The sequence below is a fragment of the Babylonia areolata genome, chromosome 5 (assembly GCF_041734735.1).
Source record: "Babylonia areolata isolate BAREFJ2019XMU chromosome 5, ASM4173473v1, whole genome shotgun sequence".
Taxonomy (NCBI): domain Eukaryota; kingdom Metazoa; phylum Mollusca; class Gastropoda; order Neogastropoda; family Buccinidae; genus Babylonia; species Babylonia areolata.
The window spans coordinates 27,227,351-27,247,362 of NC_134880.1; the positions used below are offsets into that span (position 1 = coordinate 27,227,351).

General features: G+C 44.0%; 1 protein-coding gene across 1 annotated transcript in view; it reads left to right on the forward strand.

Moving 5' to 3' along the window:
- The window catches only part of LOC143282239 (roundabout homolog 1-like), a 120,509-nt gene that overhangs the window by 32,341 nt on the left and 68,156 nt on the right, over positions 1–20,012 (forward strand). The window contains exon 2 of the mRNA XM_076587839.1: positions 10,095–10,225. Coding sequence (XP_076443954.1) covers positions 10,095–10,225 — 131 coding nt within the window. The remainder of the gene's footprint in view (positions 1–10,094; positions 10,226–20,012) is intronic.

Below are 20,012 nucleotides of genomic sequence, written 5' to 3' on the forward strand. Positions count from 1 at the left end.
TATCGTTTGACTTTGGCAGTGGAATTACTTTTGCTGATTTTAGTGCAGAGGGAACGTTGTTCTGTTCGATGCATAAATTGTAAATGTATGTAAGGGAGTCTACTATGTAGGGTAGAGCAAGCTTGAGAACAGATGCATTTAAATTGTCTGGACCCATTGCTTTCGTTTTCTTTAGATTTGAGATTAAGGAACCAACTTCATGAACAGCAAGTGAAGGGATAGCGAATGAGGTACTGGTGGGGAGGTCTGCTGCGTACGAGCATTCATGCCTACGTTCGCTTAATTACAAAAAAGAAGTACCAAAAACGACAAAAACAGAAAAGCAATGTTGGCCAAACTTTTGTCTTTGGCTGATGTTAAATAAGATGATTGCCTTTCTTTTATTCTAACTTTCTAAAAGGTGGGGATATGGTTAAAATGTATTTTTATTTTATTTTATTGTATGCTTGCACTTGCGGGTTTTTCGTTTCACTGTCTCCTTCCCATCTCTGTCATTGTGTACGTCTCTGTCTCTGTCTCTCTGTCTCTGTCTCTGTCTCTGTCTGTCTATCTTTGTCTCCGTCTGTGTCTCTGTTTCTGTCTGCGTTTCTGGCTGGCTGGCTGCCTCTGTCTTATCTATCCCTGTCTGTCCGTCTGTCTCTCTTTCTCTCACTCTCCTCCCCCCTCCCCCCCACCCCCCATCCCCTTGCCTGTTTATCTATCTGCCTGTCTTTGTCTGTCGGTCCGTCCGTCCGTCCGTCCGTTTGTCCGTCTGTCTGTCTGTCTCTCTGTGTCTCTGTCTGTGTCTATGTCTGTCTCTGTCTGTGTCTGTCTGTCTGTGTCTGTCTGTCTGTGTCTGTGTCTGTCCGTCTCTGTCTCTGTCTGTCTCCCTCTCTCTCTCTGTCTCTGCCTTCTGTCTGTCTCTTTTCCTGAGTCTTTTGTTTCTCTTTCTGATCCAGGTAACATTTATGAATGTATTTATGTTCAGCATCTCTCTTCTTTTTTTCCGCTTTTTTTCTTTCTTTCTTTCTTTCTTTCTTTCTTCTTTTTTTTTTTTTTTTAACATAATTTGACATTCATCCATGTAATTCTATGCTTTTGTATTGAGTTTTTGTCCTGTTTTCACTTTCCATGAGGGCAGGATGAAAACAAGCCATAAGTGCTTGTTTCTGTTTTCCCTCAATAAAAACAGTTCGATCGATCGGTCGTTTGTGCGTCCGTTTGTTCGTTCGTTCTCTCTCTCACCCTACTCTCTCCACGTGGTGTGTGTGTGTGTGTGTGTGTGTGTGTGTGTGTGTGTGTGTGTGTGTGTGTGTGTGCCTACGTGCGTGTGCGTGCGTGTGTGTGTGTGTGTCTGTGTGTCTGTGCGTGTGTGCGTGCGTGTGTGTGTGTGTGTGTGTGTGTGTGTGTGTGTGTGTGTGTGTGTGTGTGTAGTTAACCGTTTATCAGTAAAAGTAACCAGATTGACGCCTCCCAGAGAGACTGAAACAGGTTGCGAATGGTTGTTGAACACCCGCTTCTTTTCCTCGTCATTGTCCTCCTCCTCCTTCCTCTCCTCCTCCTTCCTCCTCCTCCTCCTTCCTCCACCTCCTCCTTCCTCTACTCCTCCTTCCTCTCCTCCTCGCTCCTCCTCCTCCTCCTTCCTCCACCTCCTCCTTCCTCTACTCCTCCTTCCTCTCCTCCTGCTTCCTCTCCTCATCCTCATCCTTCCTCTCCTCATCCTTCCTCTCTTCCTCCTTCTCTTCCTCCTCCTTCCTCTCCTCCTGCTTCCTCTCCTCCTCCTCCTCCTTCCTTTCCTCCTCCTCCTTCTTCCTCTCCTCCTCCTCCTCCTTCCACTCCTCCTCCTCCTCCTTCCTCCTCCTCCTCCTCCTCCTTCCTCTCCTCCTCCCTCTCTTCCTCCTTCGTCCTTCTCCTTCCTTTCCTCCTCTTCCTCCTTCCTCTCTTCCTCCTCTCCTCCTCCCTCTCTTCCTCCTTCGTCCTCCTCCTCCTTCCCCTCCTCCGTCTTCCTCTCCTCCTCCTCCTTCTTCCTTTCCTCCTCCTCCTTCCCCTCCTCCTCCTTCCTCCTCCTCCTTCCTCTCCTCCTCCTTCCTCTCCTCCTCCTCCTCTCCTCCTCCTCCTTCCTCCACATCCTCCTTCTCCTCCTTCCCACCCTCCTTCCTCTCCTCCTTCCTCTCCTCCTCCCTCTCTTCCTCCTTCGTCCTCCTCCTCCTTCCCCTCCTCCGTCTTCCTCTCTTCCTCCTCCTTCTTCTCCTCCTCCTTCTCCTCCCCCACGTCCTCTTCTTTTTCTCCTTCTTCTTTTTCCTCTCCTCCTTCCTCTCCTCCTCCTTCTTCCTCCTTCCTCTCCTCCTTCCTCTCCTCCTTCCTCTTCTCCTCCTTCCTCTCCTCCTCCCTCTCTTCCTCCTCCTCCTCCTTCCCCTCCTCCGTCTTCCTCTCCTTCTCCTCCTCCTTCTTCCTCTCCTCCTCCTCCTCCTTCTTCTTCTCCTTCTTCTTCTTCCTCTCCTCCTTCCTCTCCCCCTCCTTCTTCCTCTCCTTCTCCTCCTCCTTCCTCTCTTCCTCCTCCTCCTCCTTCCAGCTCATCCTCCTTCCTCTCTTCCTCCTCCTTCTCCTTCCTCTCCTCCTCCTTCTCCTTCCTCTCCTCCTCCTTCCCCTTCTTCTTCTTCTCCTTCTTCTTTGTACTGACTGCTCTTCCTGCCCAATTATCTTTCTTTCTTTTCTTTTTTTTTTTTCATTTTGCTTCCTGCCTGGAGCGGTTGAAATCTGCTCTGGTGGATTCTTTGGACGTGAGCATATTGTTGGTTTGTTTTTAGTATTATTATTATTTTTCACTTTTTTTTTTTCATCAGTATAAAAGGCCCTTTTTCTAGCTGTGTGCAAGAAAAATGTACCATGTGCTAACTTTTCATTTGGACATTTCAAGTTTTATTCATGCTTCTGTGTGGAATTGAATTGTGTGTGTGTGGGGGGGGGGGGGGGGGGGGGGAGGTTGGAGCGTATGAGTGTGCATGTTTGGTTTGGGTTTTTTTTTTTGTTGTGTGTGTGTGTGTGTATGCGCTCGTGCGTATGTGTGCGTGAGTGGGTATGGGTGTGCGTGCGAGCGCGGGCATGTGTGTGTTTGTGTGCGCATGTGCGCGTTTTTGTTTTGTTTTTTGTTTGTTTTGTTTTTTTGTTTTTGTTTGTTTGTTTGTTTTTATGTCAGCTTTTCTTTTTTAATTCCAGTATTCATTAAAACTTTGGAAGGACAGGAAACAGCTAGGAATACTCTGACAATGTGTGATATTTGCGATATTTATGTCCCCCTTGATTTTTGGCCGAGGATCTGCCTCACATCTCCTGTGTACCCTACAGGGAGCTGGTATAGGATTCTTTCCCCTGTTTTTTTAATTCTTTTTTTTTTTTTTTTTTTTCATTTAAACCTTCCTCGTCATTCTTCAAACTTTCAACGAAATGGAAAATAATGTAAAGGACTGCTCCCCCCCAACCCCCCACCCCCAACTTTTTTTCTGCATGAGAAATGATGGAAAATAGAAAGAGGGTGGTGGGGAAATGATACCCTATACAGAGCCCAAGGAACCTGCTGCCTGTCTTCTGAGGTAAGCTTGGCTACTATTCATCTCTCGCTGGATCTGGATCCAAGGGATCTGGGTCCGTCTGCTTCCTAATTCCACTGACTTCAAGTGTGAGCGATCTTTATTATTTTTGTTTCCCTCTCGTGTGTGATCTGTCTCCGGGGCTCTTCTGTCAACATTTCACGTACGTTCAGCATATCACACACACATACACACACAGACACACACACACACACACACACACAGACACACACACACACACACACATTTCCAAAGAATATATATACACACACACATATATATATATATATATATATATATGTGTGTGTGTGTCTGTGTGTGTGTGTGTGTGTGTGTGTGTGTGCTTGTGTGTGTGTACATATGCATCAACACACACACACACACATGTATATATGTATATATATATATATAGAGAGAGAGAGAGAGATAAATAGATAGATAGATACGTGTGTGTATGTATGCGTGTGTGTGTGTGTGTGTGTGTGTACATATGCATGAAGAGAAGAAAGTATTAGTAGTAGAAGTAGTAGTAGTAGCAGCAGCAGTAGCAGTAGTTGTAGTAGCAACAGCAACAGTAACAGTTGTAGGAGGAGTAGCAGCAGCAGCAGCAGTAGTAGCAGCAGCAGTAGTAGCAGCAGCAGCAGTAGTAGTAGTAGTAGCAGCAGCAGTAGTAGTAGTAATAGCAGCAGCAGCAGCACTAGTTCTAGTAACAGCAGCAGCAGTAATAGTTCTAGGAGGAGCAGCAGTAGCAGAAGTAGTAGCAGTAGTAGTAGTAATAGTAGCAGCAGCAGCAGCAACAACAACAATAGCAGCAACAGTAAGAGTTCAAGAAGTAGCGGTAATAGTAATATCAGAGGGAGGGGTATTCAAAACATAGTGAGGCGCTGGAAAACACCAAACAATGGACGAACGAAGCAAAGAACGAAAGACAAAAAGAAATTAGAAAAGAAGAGAGAAGGAATCGTTAGAAATCATTAAAAACAACAACAAAAAGAACAACAAAAGACGGAATTACGACTTCGCCCCACCTTAAGCCAATGAAAACCTTGTGCTGCCTATTATGGTTTTCAATTTTGTGTTTGTGTTTCCTTTCCCTACACGAATGCAATGGTTCGCTCTTGTTTTCTTAAATCTTGTTAGCGGGTGTTTGTGTTTTGTGTTTTCGATGACATTTCTATGATTTATTTATTTCCTTTCCTCCCTAACCCCCACCCCCACCCCCACCCCCCGAGCCCCCTCCGCCATCCCTTTTTGCCCCCTCCCCCACCCCCACCCCACCTCATCGCCCCTCCTCACCAGTGGAACTAATGTAATTGGATTTCTTGTGTCCAAGGCTGCAGGGCTGTTGATGTGCCTTCCTATTCTATCGTCTGCCTATTCTTCGCTGTCATTCTCTTGTCCGTACGCGATGGGTTATTTGTTTGTCCACGTTCCAAAATATCGTCGCTCTGTGTGTGTGTGTGTGTGTGTGTGTCTGTCCATGTTTGTTTGTTTGTTTGTCTGTCTGTCTGTCTGTCTCTCTCTCTCTCTCTCTATAGCTATGTGCGTGTGTGTGTGTGTCTCTGTCCATGTTTGTTTGTCTGTCTGTCTATGTCTCTCTCTCTCTCTCTCTCTCTCTCTCGCTATGTGCGTGTGTGGGAGTCGGGGTGGGAGGTGTGTGTGTGTGGGGGGGGGGGGAATGAGTCTTAGTGGATGAGTGAGTGAATGTGTGTGTGAGTGTGTGTGTGTGTGTGTATAACTTACTGCCCATTAATGTTCTCTGGCATGTAGGACAGCAACTTTATGAGAGAGAGAGACAGAGAGAGAGAGAGAGAGAGGTGGGGGGAGAGGTACATACGTCCAGGTAAACCTCCCTCATCCCGTTTTGTTTTGGGTTTTTTTTTTTCGAATTCTCCGATTTCGTTGTTTTTTTTTTTTTTGATTTTTTGTTTTTTTTTACTCAAGTCAAATAAACTAAGCTTTTCTGTATTTTTCCCTTTCGTAGGTTGTCTCCTATTTGAATTCAGTCCCTTCCTTGTTTCTTTCCTCACTTCATCTCTTGCGTTACTATCGCTCGATCACTCAGCCAAGCAAGCTGTGAGTGAGGGAGGGAGGGAGGGAGGGAGGGAATGAGTGAAGGAGTAAGTGTGTCAGTCAGCTAGTCAGTCAGTCCGTTAGACGGTCAGCCAGCCAATTAAAACTGCCAACCCAGATCTCTGAATCAGTCGATGATTGATCAAATGAACGCTCGTCACGAGAACTAGTTTCCAGCAAAACTGTATATTCCATTCGATCGTGAGAATGAAATATCGATCAAGGTAAATGGCACGTGCAGTGGCCGGCCAGTTGTGTTCCAAGTTTTCAATTTCAGCAGTCCTGGTCCATTTTGATGAACCTACCCGTAGCTGCTCGGGTTTGTTTTTTGTTTGTTTGGGGTTTTTTTTTGGTTTTGTTTGTTTGTTTGTTTTGTTTTTAATCGACTGGTCGTATTCAATGGCCAGTTTTAACATTAAGGCCAAAGGGTTGTGATCTGGTAGAAATATGCATCTAGATTGATGAACCCATCCATAGCTGCTGTCTGTTTGTTTTAGTGGTTTTGTTTGTTTGTTTTTTTGTTGTTTGTTCCTATTTTTGTTTGTTTTTTGATCGACTGATCGTATTTAATGACCGGTTTTAACGATAACGCCACAGGATTGTAATGTGGTAAAAACGAAAAGCTTATAAATGTAAAAAAAATAGATAAATAAAAAACATACAAATTAGCATGTATCTAACACGATGGAAAAGGTAATGGCTTGGAAAACCAACCTGGGTGCAATATACCTGGACACTGTTTCACCCGAGAGGAAAAAAAAAAGAAAGAAAAGAAAATGGCAATCAACGACAAAAAATTGAAAATCCCAAGGCAGATGTTTCCAATTCCACGCAGTGCGAGCACATTAAAAAAAAAAAAAAAAAAACTCTCGAAAATGAGACAAGGCAGAAATTTACTTGAGTTTAAAATGAATGAATAAATAAATAGAAATTGAGACATACTTTTAAAGGGCAGGGAGGGAGGGTGGTAGTGGGGAGGGGGGGGGAGGAATCTGCAGGACAAAACAAAAATCTTCATTTGAAAGCCCCCAAAGGGTAAATGTGACTGCTGGCAGGTTGGAATGATTTTGAAGGGGTGGGGAGAGAGAGAGAGGGGGGGGGGGGGGGGAGGAAAGGAGGGGGAGGGGGCATTTCTTTGGAGATCTGTGTGACGTTCATGGCGGTTTTCTTGTTGTTGTTGTTGTTTTCTTTCTTTTTGAAATCCCTGGGGATATGGGCTGTCAAGATGCTTGGTCATAACACGGTACTCCACGCTTCACACACACACACACACACACACACACACGCACGCACGAACGCACGCACACACACACACACACACACACACACACACACACACACACACACACACGCACACACGCACGCACGCACGCACGCATACACCTGTCACATAGGCTTTTAAAGTTAATTACAGTAAAGTGTCAGTGTCAAAACCAGTCTCTTTGTCTGTCTGTCTGTCTGTCTGTCTGTCTGTCTGTCTCTCTTTCTCTCTCTCTCTCTCTCTCTCTCTCTCTCTCTGTGAAGCTCGCAAAATGTTCTTCCACACTCACTGTCTTGCTCACGTCAAATATGCATCTGTTGTCTGGAGCTGTGCTGCAGATGTTCATCTTAAGAAACTAAATTCTCTCCACAAGAGAGCAGCCAGATTAATTCTACCAGATCACTCACTGTCAACGTTAGAAAAGCAAGCCAGGTTAAATATCCTTCCACTTCAAAACCAGCTAGAATTCAACAAAGCATTACTCATGTACAAAACACACAATAACTTGGCACCACAATATCTCAAACACCTGCTTACACGAGCCTCATGCCGATATGGCTCTAACAAATACATTTTGCCACGTACCCGAATTGATTTGTTCAAGACTAGTTTTGCATTTTCGGGTGCATCCCCGTGGAACTCCCTTCCTTTGCACATACAAACGGGCAGTTCTCTTCCTATTTTCAAATCAAGTCTGCATAAACATCTTCACCCCTTCCAACAGTAAATAACTCTGATCTTATTTATTGTATTAGCTATTGTTGCTGTTGTTGTTCTTTTCTTGCTTTCTCAATGCATTGTGGGTTTTGTTGTTGTTGTTTTGTTTTTTTTCTCTCTTTTTTTTCTTTTTTTTCCGTTCTATTTCTTATGCATGCATAAATCTATTCATTTCATTCTATCATAATCGTGACAAATGTCCAAGTAATATTGGTGATGGTGGCAGTCACTGTAGTATGCTGCACTTGCCACACGTAGATTTCAGAGACAGTAACAATACTGTACCTTTTGAACACTCGGATGTTTCTGGAACTTCTATTCTGATGATCTCTCTCTCTCTCTCTCTCTCTCTCTCTCTCTCTCTCTCTCTCTCTCTCTGACTCACTGTCCTATCCATCTGTCAATCTTAGTGTGTGGGGGGAGGGAGTGGGTGCTGTCAGTGTGTGTGCGCGCGCGTGTTTGTATATATGTGTGTGCGCTCGCGCGCGAGCGTCAGTGTATATATGCATGTGTGTGCACGGGTGTGGGTGTATGGGTGCGGGTGGGGGGGGGGGGGGGGAGGCGGGGGACGGGGGGGTTGTTTTCTTCATTATGTATACCCTTCTGCATGAAAACTTTTTCCTTTCGTTTATGTGTGTGCTATTTGTAATAGATGTAGATTAGCAAGGACAGATTGGAAGAATAGGCTATGCCTAAAATCTTAATCCTTGAATAAAAAACGTTTTGAGTTCTGAGTTCTCTCTCTCTCTCTCTCTCTCTCCGGTTGTTTACTGTCTATAGTGGATGCCGATGACATATTTCTCTTCCACCCCCCTCTCTCTCTCTTTCCGCCTCTTTCTAACTCTACTATCCATTTGTCAATGTGTGTGTGTGTGTGTGTGTGTGTGTGTGTGTCTGTCTGTCTGTCTGTCTGTCTGTCTGTCTGTCTGTGTCTCTGTCTCTCTCTCTCTGTCTCGCCCTGTCTTTGTCACTCTCTGTCTCTGCCTCTCTCTCTCTCTCTGTCTCTCTGTCTCTGTCTGTCTGCCTTTGTCTCTGCCTCTCTCTGCCTGTCTGTCTGTCTGTCTGTCTGTCTGTCTCTCTCTCTCTCTCTCTCTCTCTCTCTCTCTCTCTCTCTCTCTCTCAGTTTCGCATGTAAACATTGTAACGTGGTCGAAGATGAAAACCATTTTATAAACAATTGTGTCCTTTACAATAACCTGCGGGAAAAACATCTGAACTCTGAAGGTCACTCATGTCTTCATTTGCTGAAGAATGGTTCTGTTTACAGTAATCGTAAACTCTGCATTTATATGTTTAATGTCCTGAGGATACGACAGGAATTCTTTGACAGCAATGAAGAAATTCAGAATTAATTTGCTATGCACAAGAAGCACTTTTGTTCTACAGGCTTAAGTTTGTGTATATTTTACATTTTGATGTGGCTAAGTGATCACCATATTGTGTACTTTTGACTTCTTTCTAGGGGCCGGAGGCCTGGAGATTAAAGTTCTTGTTCTTGTTCTTCTTCATGTTCTCTCTCTCTCTCTCTCTCTCTCTCTCTCTCTCTCTCTCTCTCTCTCTCTCACTCGCTCTGCGTGTGTGTGTGTGTGTGTGTGTGTGTGTGTGTCTGTGTCTGCGTCCTTCCACCTGTCTTTCTGCACGAATTCTCTCTCTCTCTCTCTCTCTCCCTCCCTCCCCCCCCCTCTCTCTCCCTCCCTCCCTCTCTCTCTCTCTTATCTTCGTTTCCGTTCAAATATGTATGTGCTAGTATTGTAACGTAAATATATTAGCAAGGACAGGTATGAAGAAGAACAGACCATGCCTAAAGATTGCAAAATAAAAAATAAAAAAGAATAATAATAATAGAAGTTTTGAGTTCTGAGTTCTTTCTCTCTCTCTCTCTCTCTGCTGTTGATGACAGTGCTCAATCCTTGAGTAATAATAAAGTTGAATTAAATCAAACACATCTTGAATTATGAGTTCTGAGTTTTCTCTCTCATTCTGTGTTGACAGGACAAATCCATATACGCTACACCACATCTGCTAGGCATATGCCTGACAGCAGCATAACCCAATGCGCTTTTAATCAGGCCTTGAGTGCATGGTTACATATTTGTGAACCTATTAGAGTGGATTTCTTTTCACATAATTTTGCCAGGGGACAACACTTGTTGCCATGGATTCTTCTTCTTCTTTTTTTTTTTAGTGCGCCAAGTGCGTGCTGCACACGGGACCTCGGTTTATCGTGTCATCCGAAAGACTAGACGCTCAGTTTGGTTTTCCAGTCAAACTTGGGAGAAAGGGCAAGAGCAGGGATTCGAACCCACACCCTCACAGACTCTCTGTGTTGGCAGCTGAGCGTCTTCACCATTGCTTCCTCAACCTTAATCCATGAATGATAATATAAAATAAAAAGAAGAAGAAGAAGAAGAAGAAGAAAAAAAAAACCCAACGTTTTGAGTTCTGAGTTCTCTGTCTTTCTGTGTGTTTGGCGACAGTGTTGAACCTTGACGATGTGGAGCTCAGCGGTCCCTTGCCCAGGTTCCTGCCCACGCCGACCTTCTACTCCGTGGCTGTGGGCGACACGGCCATCCTGGAGTGTGGGGTGGTGGAGCTGGACGACAAGAAGGTCAGTGCTCCTGGCTGGTGGCGGCTGGGCTTTTGGTGTGTGTTTGTCTGTGTTTTGTGGTGTTGTGGTGAGGTGAGGTGTGGTGTGGTGTGCCATAGCGTAGTATGGTGTGGTGGGATGGTGGAGTTTGACGATAAGGTCAGTGCAGCTGGCTTGGCTTTTGTGTGTGTGTGTTTGTTGTGTTGTGTGGTGTAGTGTGGTATGGTGTGGTTTGGTGAGGTGTGTTGAGGTGTGTTGTGATGTGGTGAGGTGAGGTGTGGTGTGGTATGGTGTGGGGTGTGGTGGGATGGTGGAGTTTGACGATAAGGTCAGTGCAGCTGGTTGGGCTTTTGTGTGTGTGTGTTTGTTGTGTTGTGGTGTGGTGTGGTGTGGTGTGGTGTGGTTTGGTGAGGTGTGTTGAGGTGTGTTGTGATGTGGTGTGGTGTGGTGTGTTGAGGTGACGTATGTTGTGGTGTGTTGTGGTTTGGTGTGGTGTGGTGAGGTGTGGTGTGGTGTTGTGTGGTGTGGTATGTTGCGGTGTATTGTGGTGTGGTGTGTTGTGTTGAGGTGAGGTGTGTTGTGGTGTGGTGAGGTATGTTGTGGTGTGATGTGGTGTGGTGTGGTATGGTGTGTTGTGGTTTGGTGCGGTGTGGTGTGGGGTGTGGTACGATGTAGTGTGGTGAGGTGTGTTGTGGTGTGTGGTGTGGGGTGGGGTGGTGTGGTGAGGTGTGTAGTGGGGTGGGGTGGTGTGGTGAGGTGTGTTGTGGTGTGGTGTGGCGTGTGGCGAGGTGTGTTGTTGTGTGGTGTGGGGTGGGGTGGTGTGTGTGAGGGGGTTGGGTTAGGGTGGTGGAGCTGGATGATATAAAGGTCAGTTCAGCCGATGGCTCGCCTTTTGTGTATTTGTTTGTTTTGATGTGGCGAGTAGTGTAGTGTGGTGTAGTGTAGTGTGGTGTGATGTATGTGTGTGTGTGTGTGTGTGTGTGTGTGTGTGTGTGTTGTGTTGTAATGTGTGTTTATGTGTGTGTGTGTTTGTGTGCGTAAGAGTGTATGTGTCTGTCTGTCCGTCTTTTTTCTGTGTTTCTGTGTGTGTGTTTTCTGAACGTTACAGAAGGTTATGATGACAGCAAAACATCGTAATTAAACAACACCCACAAAGAAGCAATAGCAGCAACAGCAGTAATAATAACAAGGGCAACACACACACACACACACACACACACACACACACACACACACACACACACACACACACACACACACACACACACACACACACACACACACAGAGAATAATACAGCAAAATCGTACGAAGATAAATGTGTATGACTGTGATTGTCACTGGTCCCGAAAACCTGGTTTGGGTTATGGACGAGCCTCACTGTTTGAACACATCGCAAAGAAACATTTCTCCGTTTCCATCAGTCGTGCAACAGAGCCTTAGTTTCGGCAAGGCTTTCTCTGTGCCTACACTTAGTGGACAGAATGGACAAAGAATGATTATTAGAGACATTTCTTAAATGTTTATTTTTCATCTGTGCCATTCATACCGCTCACTGGAAATTACTGATATCTGTCTCTGTCTCTCTTTGTGTCTGTCTCTGTCTCTGTCTCTCTCTCTCTCTCTCTCTCTCTCTCTCTCTCTCTTCTCGGTTTGTCCGTTTGTTAGAAACAACGAATGAACAGCAATTACAACCACAACAACAACAACAACAACGTCATCAACAAGAACAACAACAACAACACCAACAACAACAGAAGAAACACCATCTCCACCACCACCAACAACAACAATAGCAAAAACAACGACGAGCACGCACATTCGAAATTCAGAAAATTGTGAGGGAGAAAAAAATAGCACGTGCTAATTCGGTCGAGGAATAGTTCGCATTCAAACCAGCACGTTCGGGATTCTGAAAATCGTGGATCAATCGTGCGCGCAAATTCAGCTCAGGGGACAATCGTTTGTATGTGTGGTTGCTTTCCCCTCTCTCTTTCCCTGGTTCAGGCTGTCAGTTAGTGTGTACCTGTGTGTGTGTGTGTGTGTGTGTGTGGCTGTGGCTGTTTATATCTGTCTGTCTGTCTGTGTCTCTCTCTGTGTGTCTGTGTACCTGCAAAAGGCACTGGAGAGAGAGAAAGAGAGAGAGAGAGAGGAGAGAGAGAGAGAGAGAGAGAGAGAGAGAGAGAAGGGTCAGATGAATGAATGAATGAACGAATGAACGTTTTCATTGAAGGATTAAAGGAATGAGCACATTAGATTTCTTCTCATCCTGTCCGCATAAAAAGGGGGCAAAAATATGTATAAGAAAAACTCGATAGAAAAAAGCATAACATTAGGAATGGAAATTTCCTAATTAAGTCACAGCACTTACAAATATATAAATGTACAAATAAATTTCAGTTACAAAAACATAGAGAAAAAAAAATAAAAGGAAATACAGCGAAAGAGAGAGAGGATATTTATTGTGTTTGCAAATTGTCTCTTGAATGTTTTGGGTGATACGTTTTCTGAATGCTTAATGACTATTTTGAACATGACGGATGCCTGAAATATCATTCCACAATAAACCACCTGAAAATAAGAGACTCTTTTTTTCTTCTTTTTTTAATAAGAAATCAGTGCTCGGACGGGGGTCTGAAGGTCCCTGGTTCAAATTCCAGTCACGGCGCTTGGTAGGAAAAGGATGGGCATTTTTTTTTCCCAATCTCCCAGAGGTCAACAGATGTGCAGACCTGCTAGTGCCTGAACCCCCTTCGTGTATATATGCTTGCACAAGATCAAAAACGCACGTTAAAGATCCCGAAATCCATGTCAGCTTTCGGTGGGTTATGGAAACAAGAACATAACCGGCATGCGCCCCCCCTCACACCCCCCATTCCCCCCACACCTCTCCCTCACACACACCCGAAAATGGAGTATGGCTGCCTACATGGCGGAGGTAGATGTGGTCAAACACGTAAAAGCCCATTTGTGTGTTCGAGTAAACGTGTGAGTTTCAGCCCAGAAACGAAGAAGAAGAAGAAGAAGCGAGTTTAAATTATACCTACAGTTGAAGGTAGAGCACAGCCAAATGCAATGATAATTTTGGAAGATCTCAGAAAAATTCATTCCAGTGCACATGTATGAAGTCTAGAAAGCTGCTTGAGGATATGTTCACTTGAGAATTACACCTACCGAATTCAAATTTTACATGAGCAAACAGACAGACAGACTTAGAGAGACAGAGACAGGGACTCAAACTCAAATGAGTTATTTGATACGGATAGAGCCCCCATGTGAGCAAAGGCATAATAACAACATTTTGTAATGTTATCAGAACTTTACTAGGTAATTACGACATAGCGAGAGAGAGAGAGTGTGTATGTGTGTGCGTGCGTGCGTGTGTGTGTGTGTGTATGTGTGTGTGTCTGCAGGGAAAGAGACAGAGCAGAAACGATTCTCGTCTTCATCCCCGCTGACAAGACAGAATGTCAGTCTCACAACGATCGCATAGATGACAACATCGCGCATGGAGAAAAATAGCAACATTAAAACAAACAAACAAACACGACGTCTAATACATGTTGGCCGATGTCATAGAGTGTAATTACTCTTCCCTGCAGTTTTTGTTTGTTTGTTTGTTTTATCCATCGGACGTTGAATTCGGTTATGTTGTCAAATATTTTTGTGATCTTTCCTTTTTTACGGCGGTCATAATCATTCCCGCGCAGAGCAATTTATCCAGGCTCTCACTAAACGATGTTGATATATGATCAATTTTAATTACATTATCAGACAGGGTTTGTCTTCCGTTTTTCTCCGCTCTTGAATCTGTCACGTTGATGACCATAGAAAGAATAAACAAAAAAAACTTGGGACGGAATGAGAGAGAAAGAGAGAAAGAGAGACAGAGAAGGGGGGTGCGAAAGAGGGAGAAACAGAGAGAGCCAGTGAGAAAAATAGAGAGAAATAGAAATAAAGGAATCGAGTGTGTGTGAGAGAGAGAGAGAGAGAGCGAGAGGGGGGGGGGCGAATGAGAGGGAGAAAGAGAAATATATATATACACACACACACATAATTATATATATATATATATGTATATATGTGTGTGTGTGTGTGTGTGTGTGTGTGTGTGTGTGTGTGTGTGTGTGTGTGTGTGTAGAAAGATAAAGACCGAGAGTAACAGGGAGGGAGAGAGAGAGATGTTTATTTACATAACTATCCAAATATAAAATGAAAATCGACACAGCTACACTATATTCATTGTAACCTTCAAGAGCAGAACCGGTAAAAAAAAAACAACAACAAAAAAAACCCATACTGATGACCAGGGCATGCTTTCAACGACCGCCGGGATCAAAATCATGTCATTGTGACTTTTGTTTCATCGTGTCCGAAGCTGACTCGACCCAAACTGGGAAAAGCTGTAGGCTTACGGAAGATTGTGAGACTGCGAGTCAGTCCAGGATATAGAAAGTATGTGGCCAGACATCGTATTTCTTGTCGAGATGAGTGTTCGGGATTAAAAACAACGAAAAACTGCTACATTTTTTTTTCGGGGTGGGGGCGTGGGGGTGGGGGCACGTTTTCCTTTCCACTCCCATGTGTTTGTTGTTGTTTTGTTTCGAAAGTGCCCCCACACTAGGAAATCAACTTCACCCAAGCAAAAGATACGATATATATATATATATATATATATATACACCAGGGAGATTGAAATGGATGTGGAGGGTCTAGGCGCATGTAACAAAACTAAGGTTCTCAGCAAAGCTCAGTTAACAAAACGTTCCCAGACCAGGAGGAGGAGGAATTTTTTGTTTAATGTCCCGTCACACATATCGGTGATTGAAGACATTTTGTTAAAGTATTTATGAATACATCTGAGTATTTTCGGTTAGAAGGGGTGGGAGATGTGGATGAATGGAGGGTTGGGGGAAACTGGGCAAATGAGGGTAAAAATGTGGGTGAAATTTGGAAAGACAAAAAAAACAACAACAAAAAACAACTCTAAATACAGTTACAGGAAATTACTTAAAGGACTTCGTAAGAGAGAAGTCGTTAAACTGACAAGCGAAACAACTGATAATGAATGCAAAAAGTCAAAAAAATCAACGTTCTCAGTCACTTGTGAAGACACACTTTCGTGTACAAAAGGCTTCATCAAGCTACAGTGAAAAATTATATGCTCAATTGTCAGGTTACTAAAGCATATACACTTGACCAGACCAGGAGATTGGAAATGAAATCAATGTGCGTGGTTGAAAAAACAAACAAACAAAACGTACCCAACCAGCTGACATAGGGTCTGCGCTCACCAGGGCAGTTTCGTATCCACCACTCTTTCTAGGGCTCGACTCGGAAGGCGGGGCCCAATCCTTCTCCTTCCCCAGCCGAAGTCAGGTACCCACTCACACCCAGCTGGAGTCAGGGTAATGGAAGTACAGTGCCTTTCCCCAAGGGCGCAATACTATGCCGAAACGGGGAGGCGCTCGAACACTGTTTACTGGTGAACACTGGATCAGTTTTCCAATGCCTAACAGATTATGCCACAGCAACTCCGTTTTAAACTTTTCAAACGAGTAATTTATCCCAGGGAGATAAATTGGATGGGGTGTGGGGTGTGGATGGAGCAAAATTAAGGTACTCAACAACAACAACAGAAATCTCTGACCAGCAGTTTCGGGAATGTCACATCCACGTCCTTGCGGGAATAACCGCCGCCCAAGCTAGCTATCGTGAGGGAGTCTCGGATAGGGAATGAATCCCCAGCGCCGGATGATTGGCCCAAAAGATGGCCAGGGGATTTACACAGCGCTGGAATCCAGCCGGTGAGTGGCTTTCCGCCGGCGGACATAACGAACTCCCGCTGTGTTGTTAACAGAGCCTGGTGATGAGACCATGACCGCTGGTTCTTCTCAAAGGGCGGGAGCTTTTTCATTTTTTTCCCCTGGGGGTGGTGGAGATGTTTATTCTACTGTGGAATCTCCCCCACCCCCGCCCCCTCCCTTCTTGTTGTTGAATTAGAAGGATGCTTCTTTTTTTGTTTGTGGTTCTCTGTGGGCTGGATCTAATCTAGGGGAGGTGTGGTTGTGAGGTTTATACTGTGGAACCCCCTCCCTCATCCCCCCCCTGGCCCCTCCTCCCTCCCTCTCGTCCCCCTCCCCTCCCCCGTCCCCAGCTGTTGAATTGGAAGGTTACTTCTTTATTTATTCGTGGTTCTCTGTGAGCTTGAGCTTATCTGAGGTGGTGCAAAGGTTTATGCTGTGGAACCCCCACCCCCCTCCCTTCGCTCCACCCTCTACCCCCCATCCTCACCCCCCGCTGTTGAATTGGAAGGTTACTTCTTTTTTGTTTGTGGTTCTCTGTAGGCTGGAGCTTATCTGGTGGAGGGGTGTGGGGGGGGGGGGTGAGGTTTACAATGTGGAATCCCACGCTGTGGAATTAGGTTACATCTTTCTTTTTTTTCCTTTTTTGTTTGGTCTCTTGTTTCTTAACCCCTTTACTGCTGGTGAAATGAGATCTGAATGTCAGCATCCAAAGTGCAATTTATTATTTTGTTTCTTTCTTTTTTCTTTTTTTTCTTTCTTTTCTCTTTTGAACAGCGTAATATGATTTTGCTGAGCAAAACTATTTTAACTCCCAGAACAAGGAGGCCGAGTGAAGAACGATGACTGACATTCTGACCTGCGCGGTCAGTTCTATACACTGGTATGGTCACGTTACAAGGTCCAATGGCCTTGCCAAAACAATCCTGGAAGGAACTGTTGAGGGACGGAGAAGGGGGGGGGACAATAACAACAACAACAAAACACACACAAAAAAAAAACCCCAAACAAACAGCTATGGACTGTAAACATTGCAGAATAGACAGGAAACCCATTTGCACAGATCCATGCTTTGACACACATTACTGACACACTTCAAGCAATCTGGTGAACTTTTCTTCTGTGCGGCGCTGCAATATGACTCTTCACAGAGTTGATGGAGAAGAAGAAGAAGAAGAACAAGAAGAACAAGAAGAAGAAGAGGAGGAGGAGGAAGAAGAAGATGATGATAGAAGAATAGGATAGAATAGATTAGGATAGAATATGTCTTTATTACCAAGTGTACCGGGTCACAAGGAATATTGGGGGGATAGTACATAACAAGGTACGAACATAAATCGAAAATCATACACACACACAGATACAGTAGAAATTAGGATACATACAAGTGCATATCCAAATAAAAACTTGTGCATAGTGACACATGCACGCACTGCACACACACACACACACACACACACACACACACACACACACACACACACACACACACACACACACACACGTTTGAACAGAAGCCGCATATCACATATGGATGTGTCTGATAACAATTCTATAAAACATACTGGATTTGTTCGAGAGACATGATGATGGTGTTGATGACGATGATGATGATGACGACGATGATGACGACGATGATGATGATGAGTCTTCACTAACGATCATGTTCGCCAGCAGTGGTGAAGAGGTTAACAGTTTTGTTTTCTTGTGTCTTGTCTTGTTTTGCTTTTCTTTCATTCTATTCTTTTCTGGCTTTCTTTCTTTTTTTTAAATTTTATTCTTTCTTTATTTCTTTTCGTTTCTTTAGTCTTTCTTGTTTTCTTTACCTTTATTTTCTTCGTATTAAAAAACAATTCTTTCATTGCCTCTTTGTTGCTGGTTTTTTGTTGTTGTTTTTCTTTCTGTTTTCTTTCTTGCTTGTATATCTGTATTGATTTCTTTCTTTTGGGGTCAGTTCTTTTTCGTCTTATTTTTTATCGGTCTTTTCTTTCTGAGTATTTCTTTATTTTCCACTGTTTCTTTCTTTCTTTCTTTCTTTCTTTTGTTCTTTCTTTATTACACCTTTCTTTCTCTGTTTCTTGGGGAGGGGGGGGGGGGGTGGGGGGGTTCTTCTGAAATTTCGTCTATTTTTCTTTTGTTCATACGTTCTACAAATTGGTTAAGAGGGGGTGATGTTTCAGCTTTTCTCACATTTCCAGAGGAAGACGTGTAACTGGTGGGTTGGTGTCCTGTGAGATGGAATGCAAAGTAGATCATTTCCCTCGTTTCCGCCTACATACCCTTGCTGTGCGTTCAGCTTGTACTGCGTTAAGATACCAAATTGAATTGAATAGAGCGTTTTCTAACTTTCTTTAGATTACCAAATAAAATTGACATGGCATGGCGTGCTCTGTCGCTGTCTGTCTGTCTGTCTGTCTGTCTCTCTATGTAGGTCTCTGTCTCTGTCTGTCTGCCTGTCTGTCTGTGTCTCTCTCCCCCCCCCCTCTCTCTCTCTCTCTCTCTCTCTATCTATCTATCTATCTATCTATATCTCTTTCACAAACATTTAGTATGTACACGTTTTTTCAATGTACAAATGAGCTTCTGCCTCGTAGATTGGGCTATTGAGCGTTAAATCAGATTTAAGCAACACACACAAAAAAAGCTTTTGTTAATGTGCTTGTTTTTGAGCACATAAAAAAATGAGGACAGTCAACCTACTGTCTGTCTGGAGATATGTCTTCTTCTCCTCCTCCTCCTCCTCCTTCTTCTTCTTCTTCTTCTTCTTCTTCTTCTTCTTCTTCTTCTTCTTCTTCTTCTTCTTCTCCTCCTCCTTCCTCTCATCCTCCTTTTTTCTCCCCAAATGGTGATGCTCCTCCTCCTTCTTCTTCTTCTTCTTCTCTCTCTCTCTCTCTCTCTCTCTCTCTCTCTCTCTCTCTCTCTATATCTCTATATATATATATATATATATATATATATGTAATGTGTATGTATATATATTCTTTTATTTTATTTCATTTCTTTTCTTTATTTTTATGTTTTGTGTCGTTCTTTATTTTCTCTGTTTTGTGTCGTTAAATGGACAGAATTGTAAAAAGGCCTTTACTGCGTCTATCTAGTTCTTTACCCATTAAAGATTCAATTGCTCAGTCAATCTTCTTCTCTTCCTCCTCTCCTTCCCCCTCCTCCTCCTCCTCCTCCTTCTTTCTGTCTTTTTTTTTCTTTCTTGTCCTGCTCCTACTCCTCTTCCCCGTCCTTCTTCTCCTTCTATTACTCCTCCTTCATTTCATTGCTCCCATCATCATCCTTTTTTTTTCCTCCTCCTCTTCCTCTTCCTCCTCCAGCTCTACCACCTTATCTCCCCTCCCCCCCCCTCCCTCCCGTCTCCTTTTCATCCCCCATCTCCACTTTTTTTCCGAATTAATCAGACTTTTTTTTTTGGCTGTGAGATGCTACATCATGACACATCACTAACCGACTGAAAATTTCAGGAATATCAATGACACAACACAGATTTTGCCTTTTCGGAAAAGATGCCAGATTAGAGTGAGGCTTATTTCCGGGCCACCTACAAACTAAATGCATGAAAGAAAAAATGAAAAAATGAATAGAATTATAAAATGTTTGCCCTGTGCATCCATGTGGGTGGGTGTGGGTGTGGTTGTATGTTTGTCTGTGTGTTTGTGCGTGTGTTTGTCTGCGTGTGTGTTTATGTGTGTGTGTGTGTGTGTGTGTGTGTGTGTGTGTGTGTGTGTGTGTGTGTCCACGTGCCTGTGCGTGCCGTCCATGTCTGCATGTCTGTGCATGTATTTTGTTGTGCTCATGCAAGGCATTTTATATGTGCAGTTTTGGATACGTATTGAGTGCGTGTGTGTATGCGTGTGTGTGTGTGTGTGTGTGTGTGTGTGTGTGTGTGTGTATGTGTGTGTGTGTGTGTGTGTGTGTGTTTATGGACATGTATGTGTGTGTGTGTGTTCGCGCGCGCTCGTGTGTGTGTGTGTGTGTGTGTGCGCGCGCGCGCGCGCG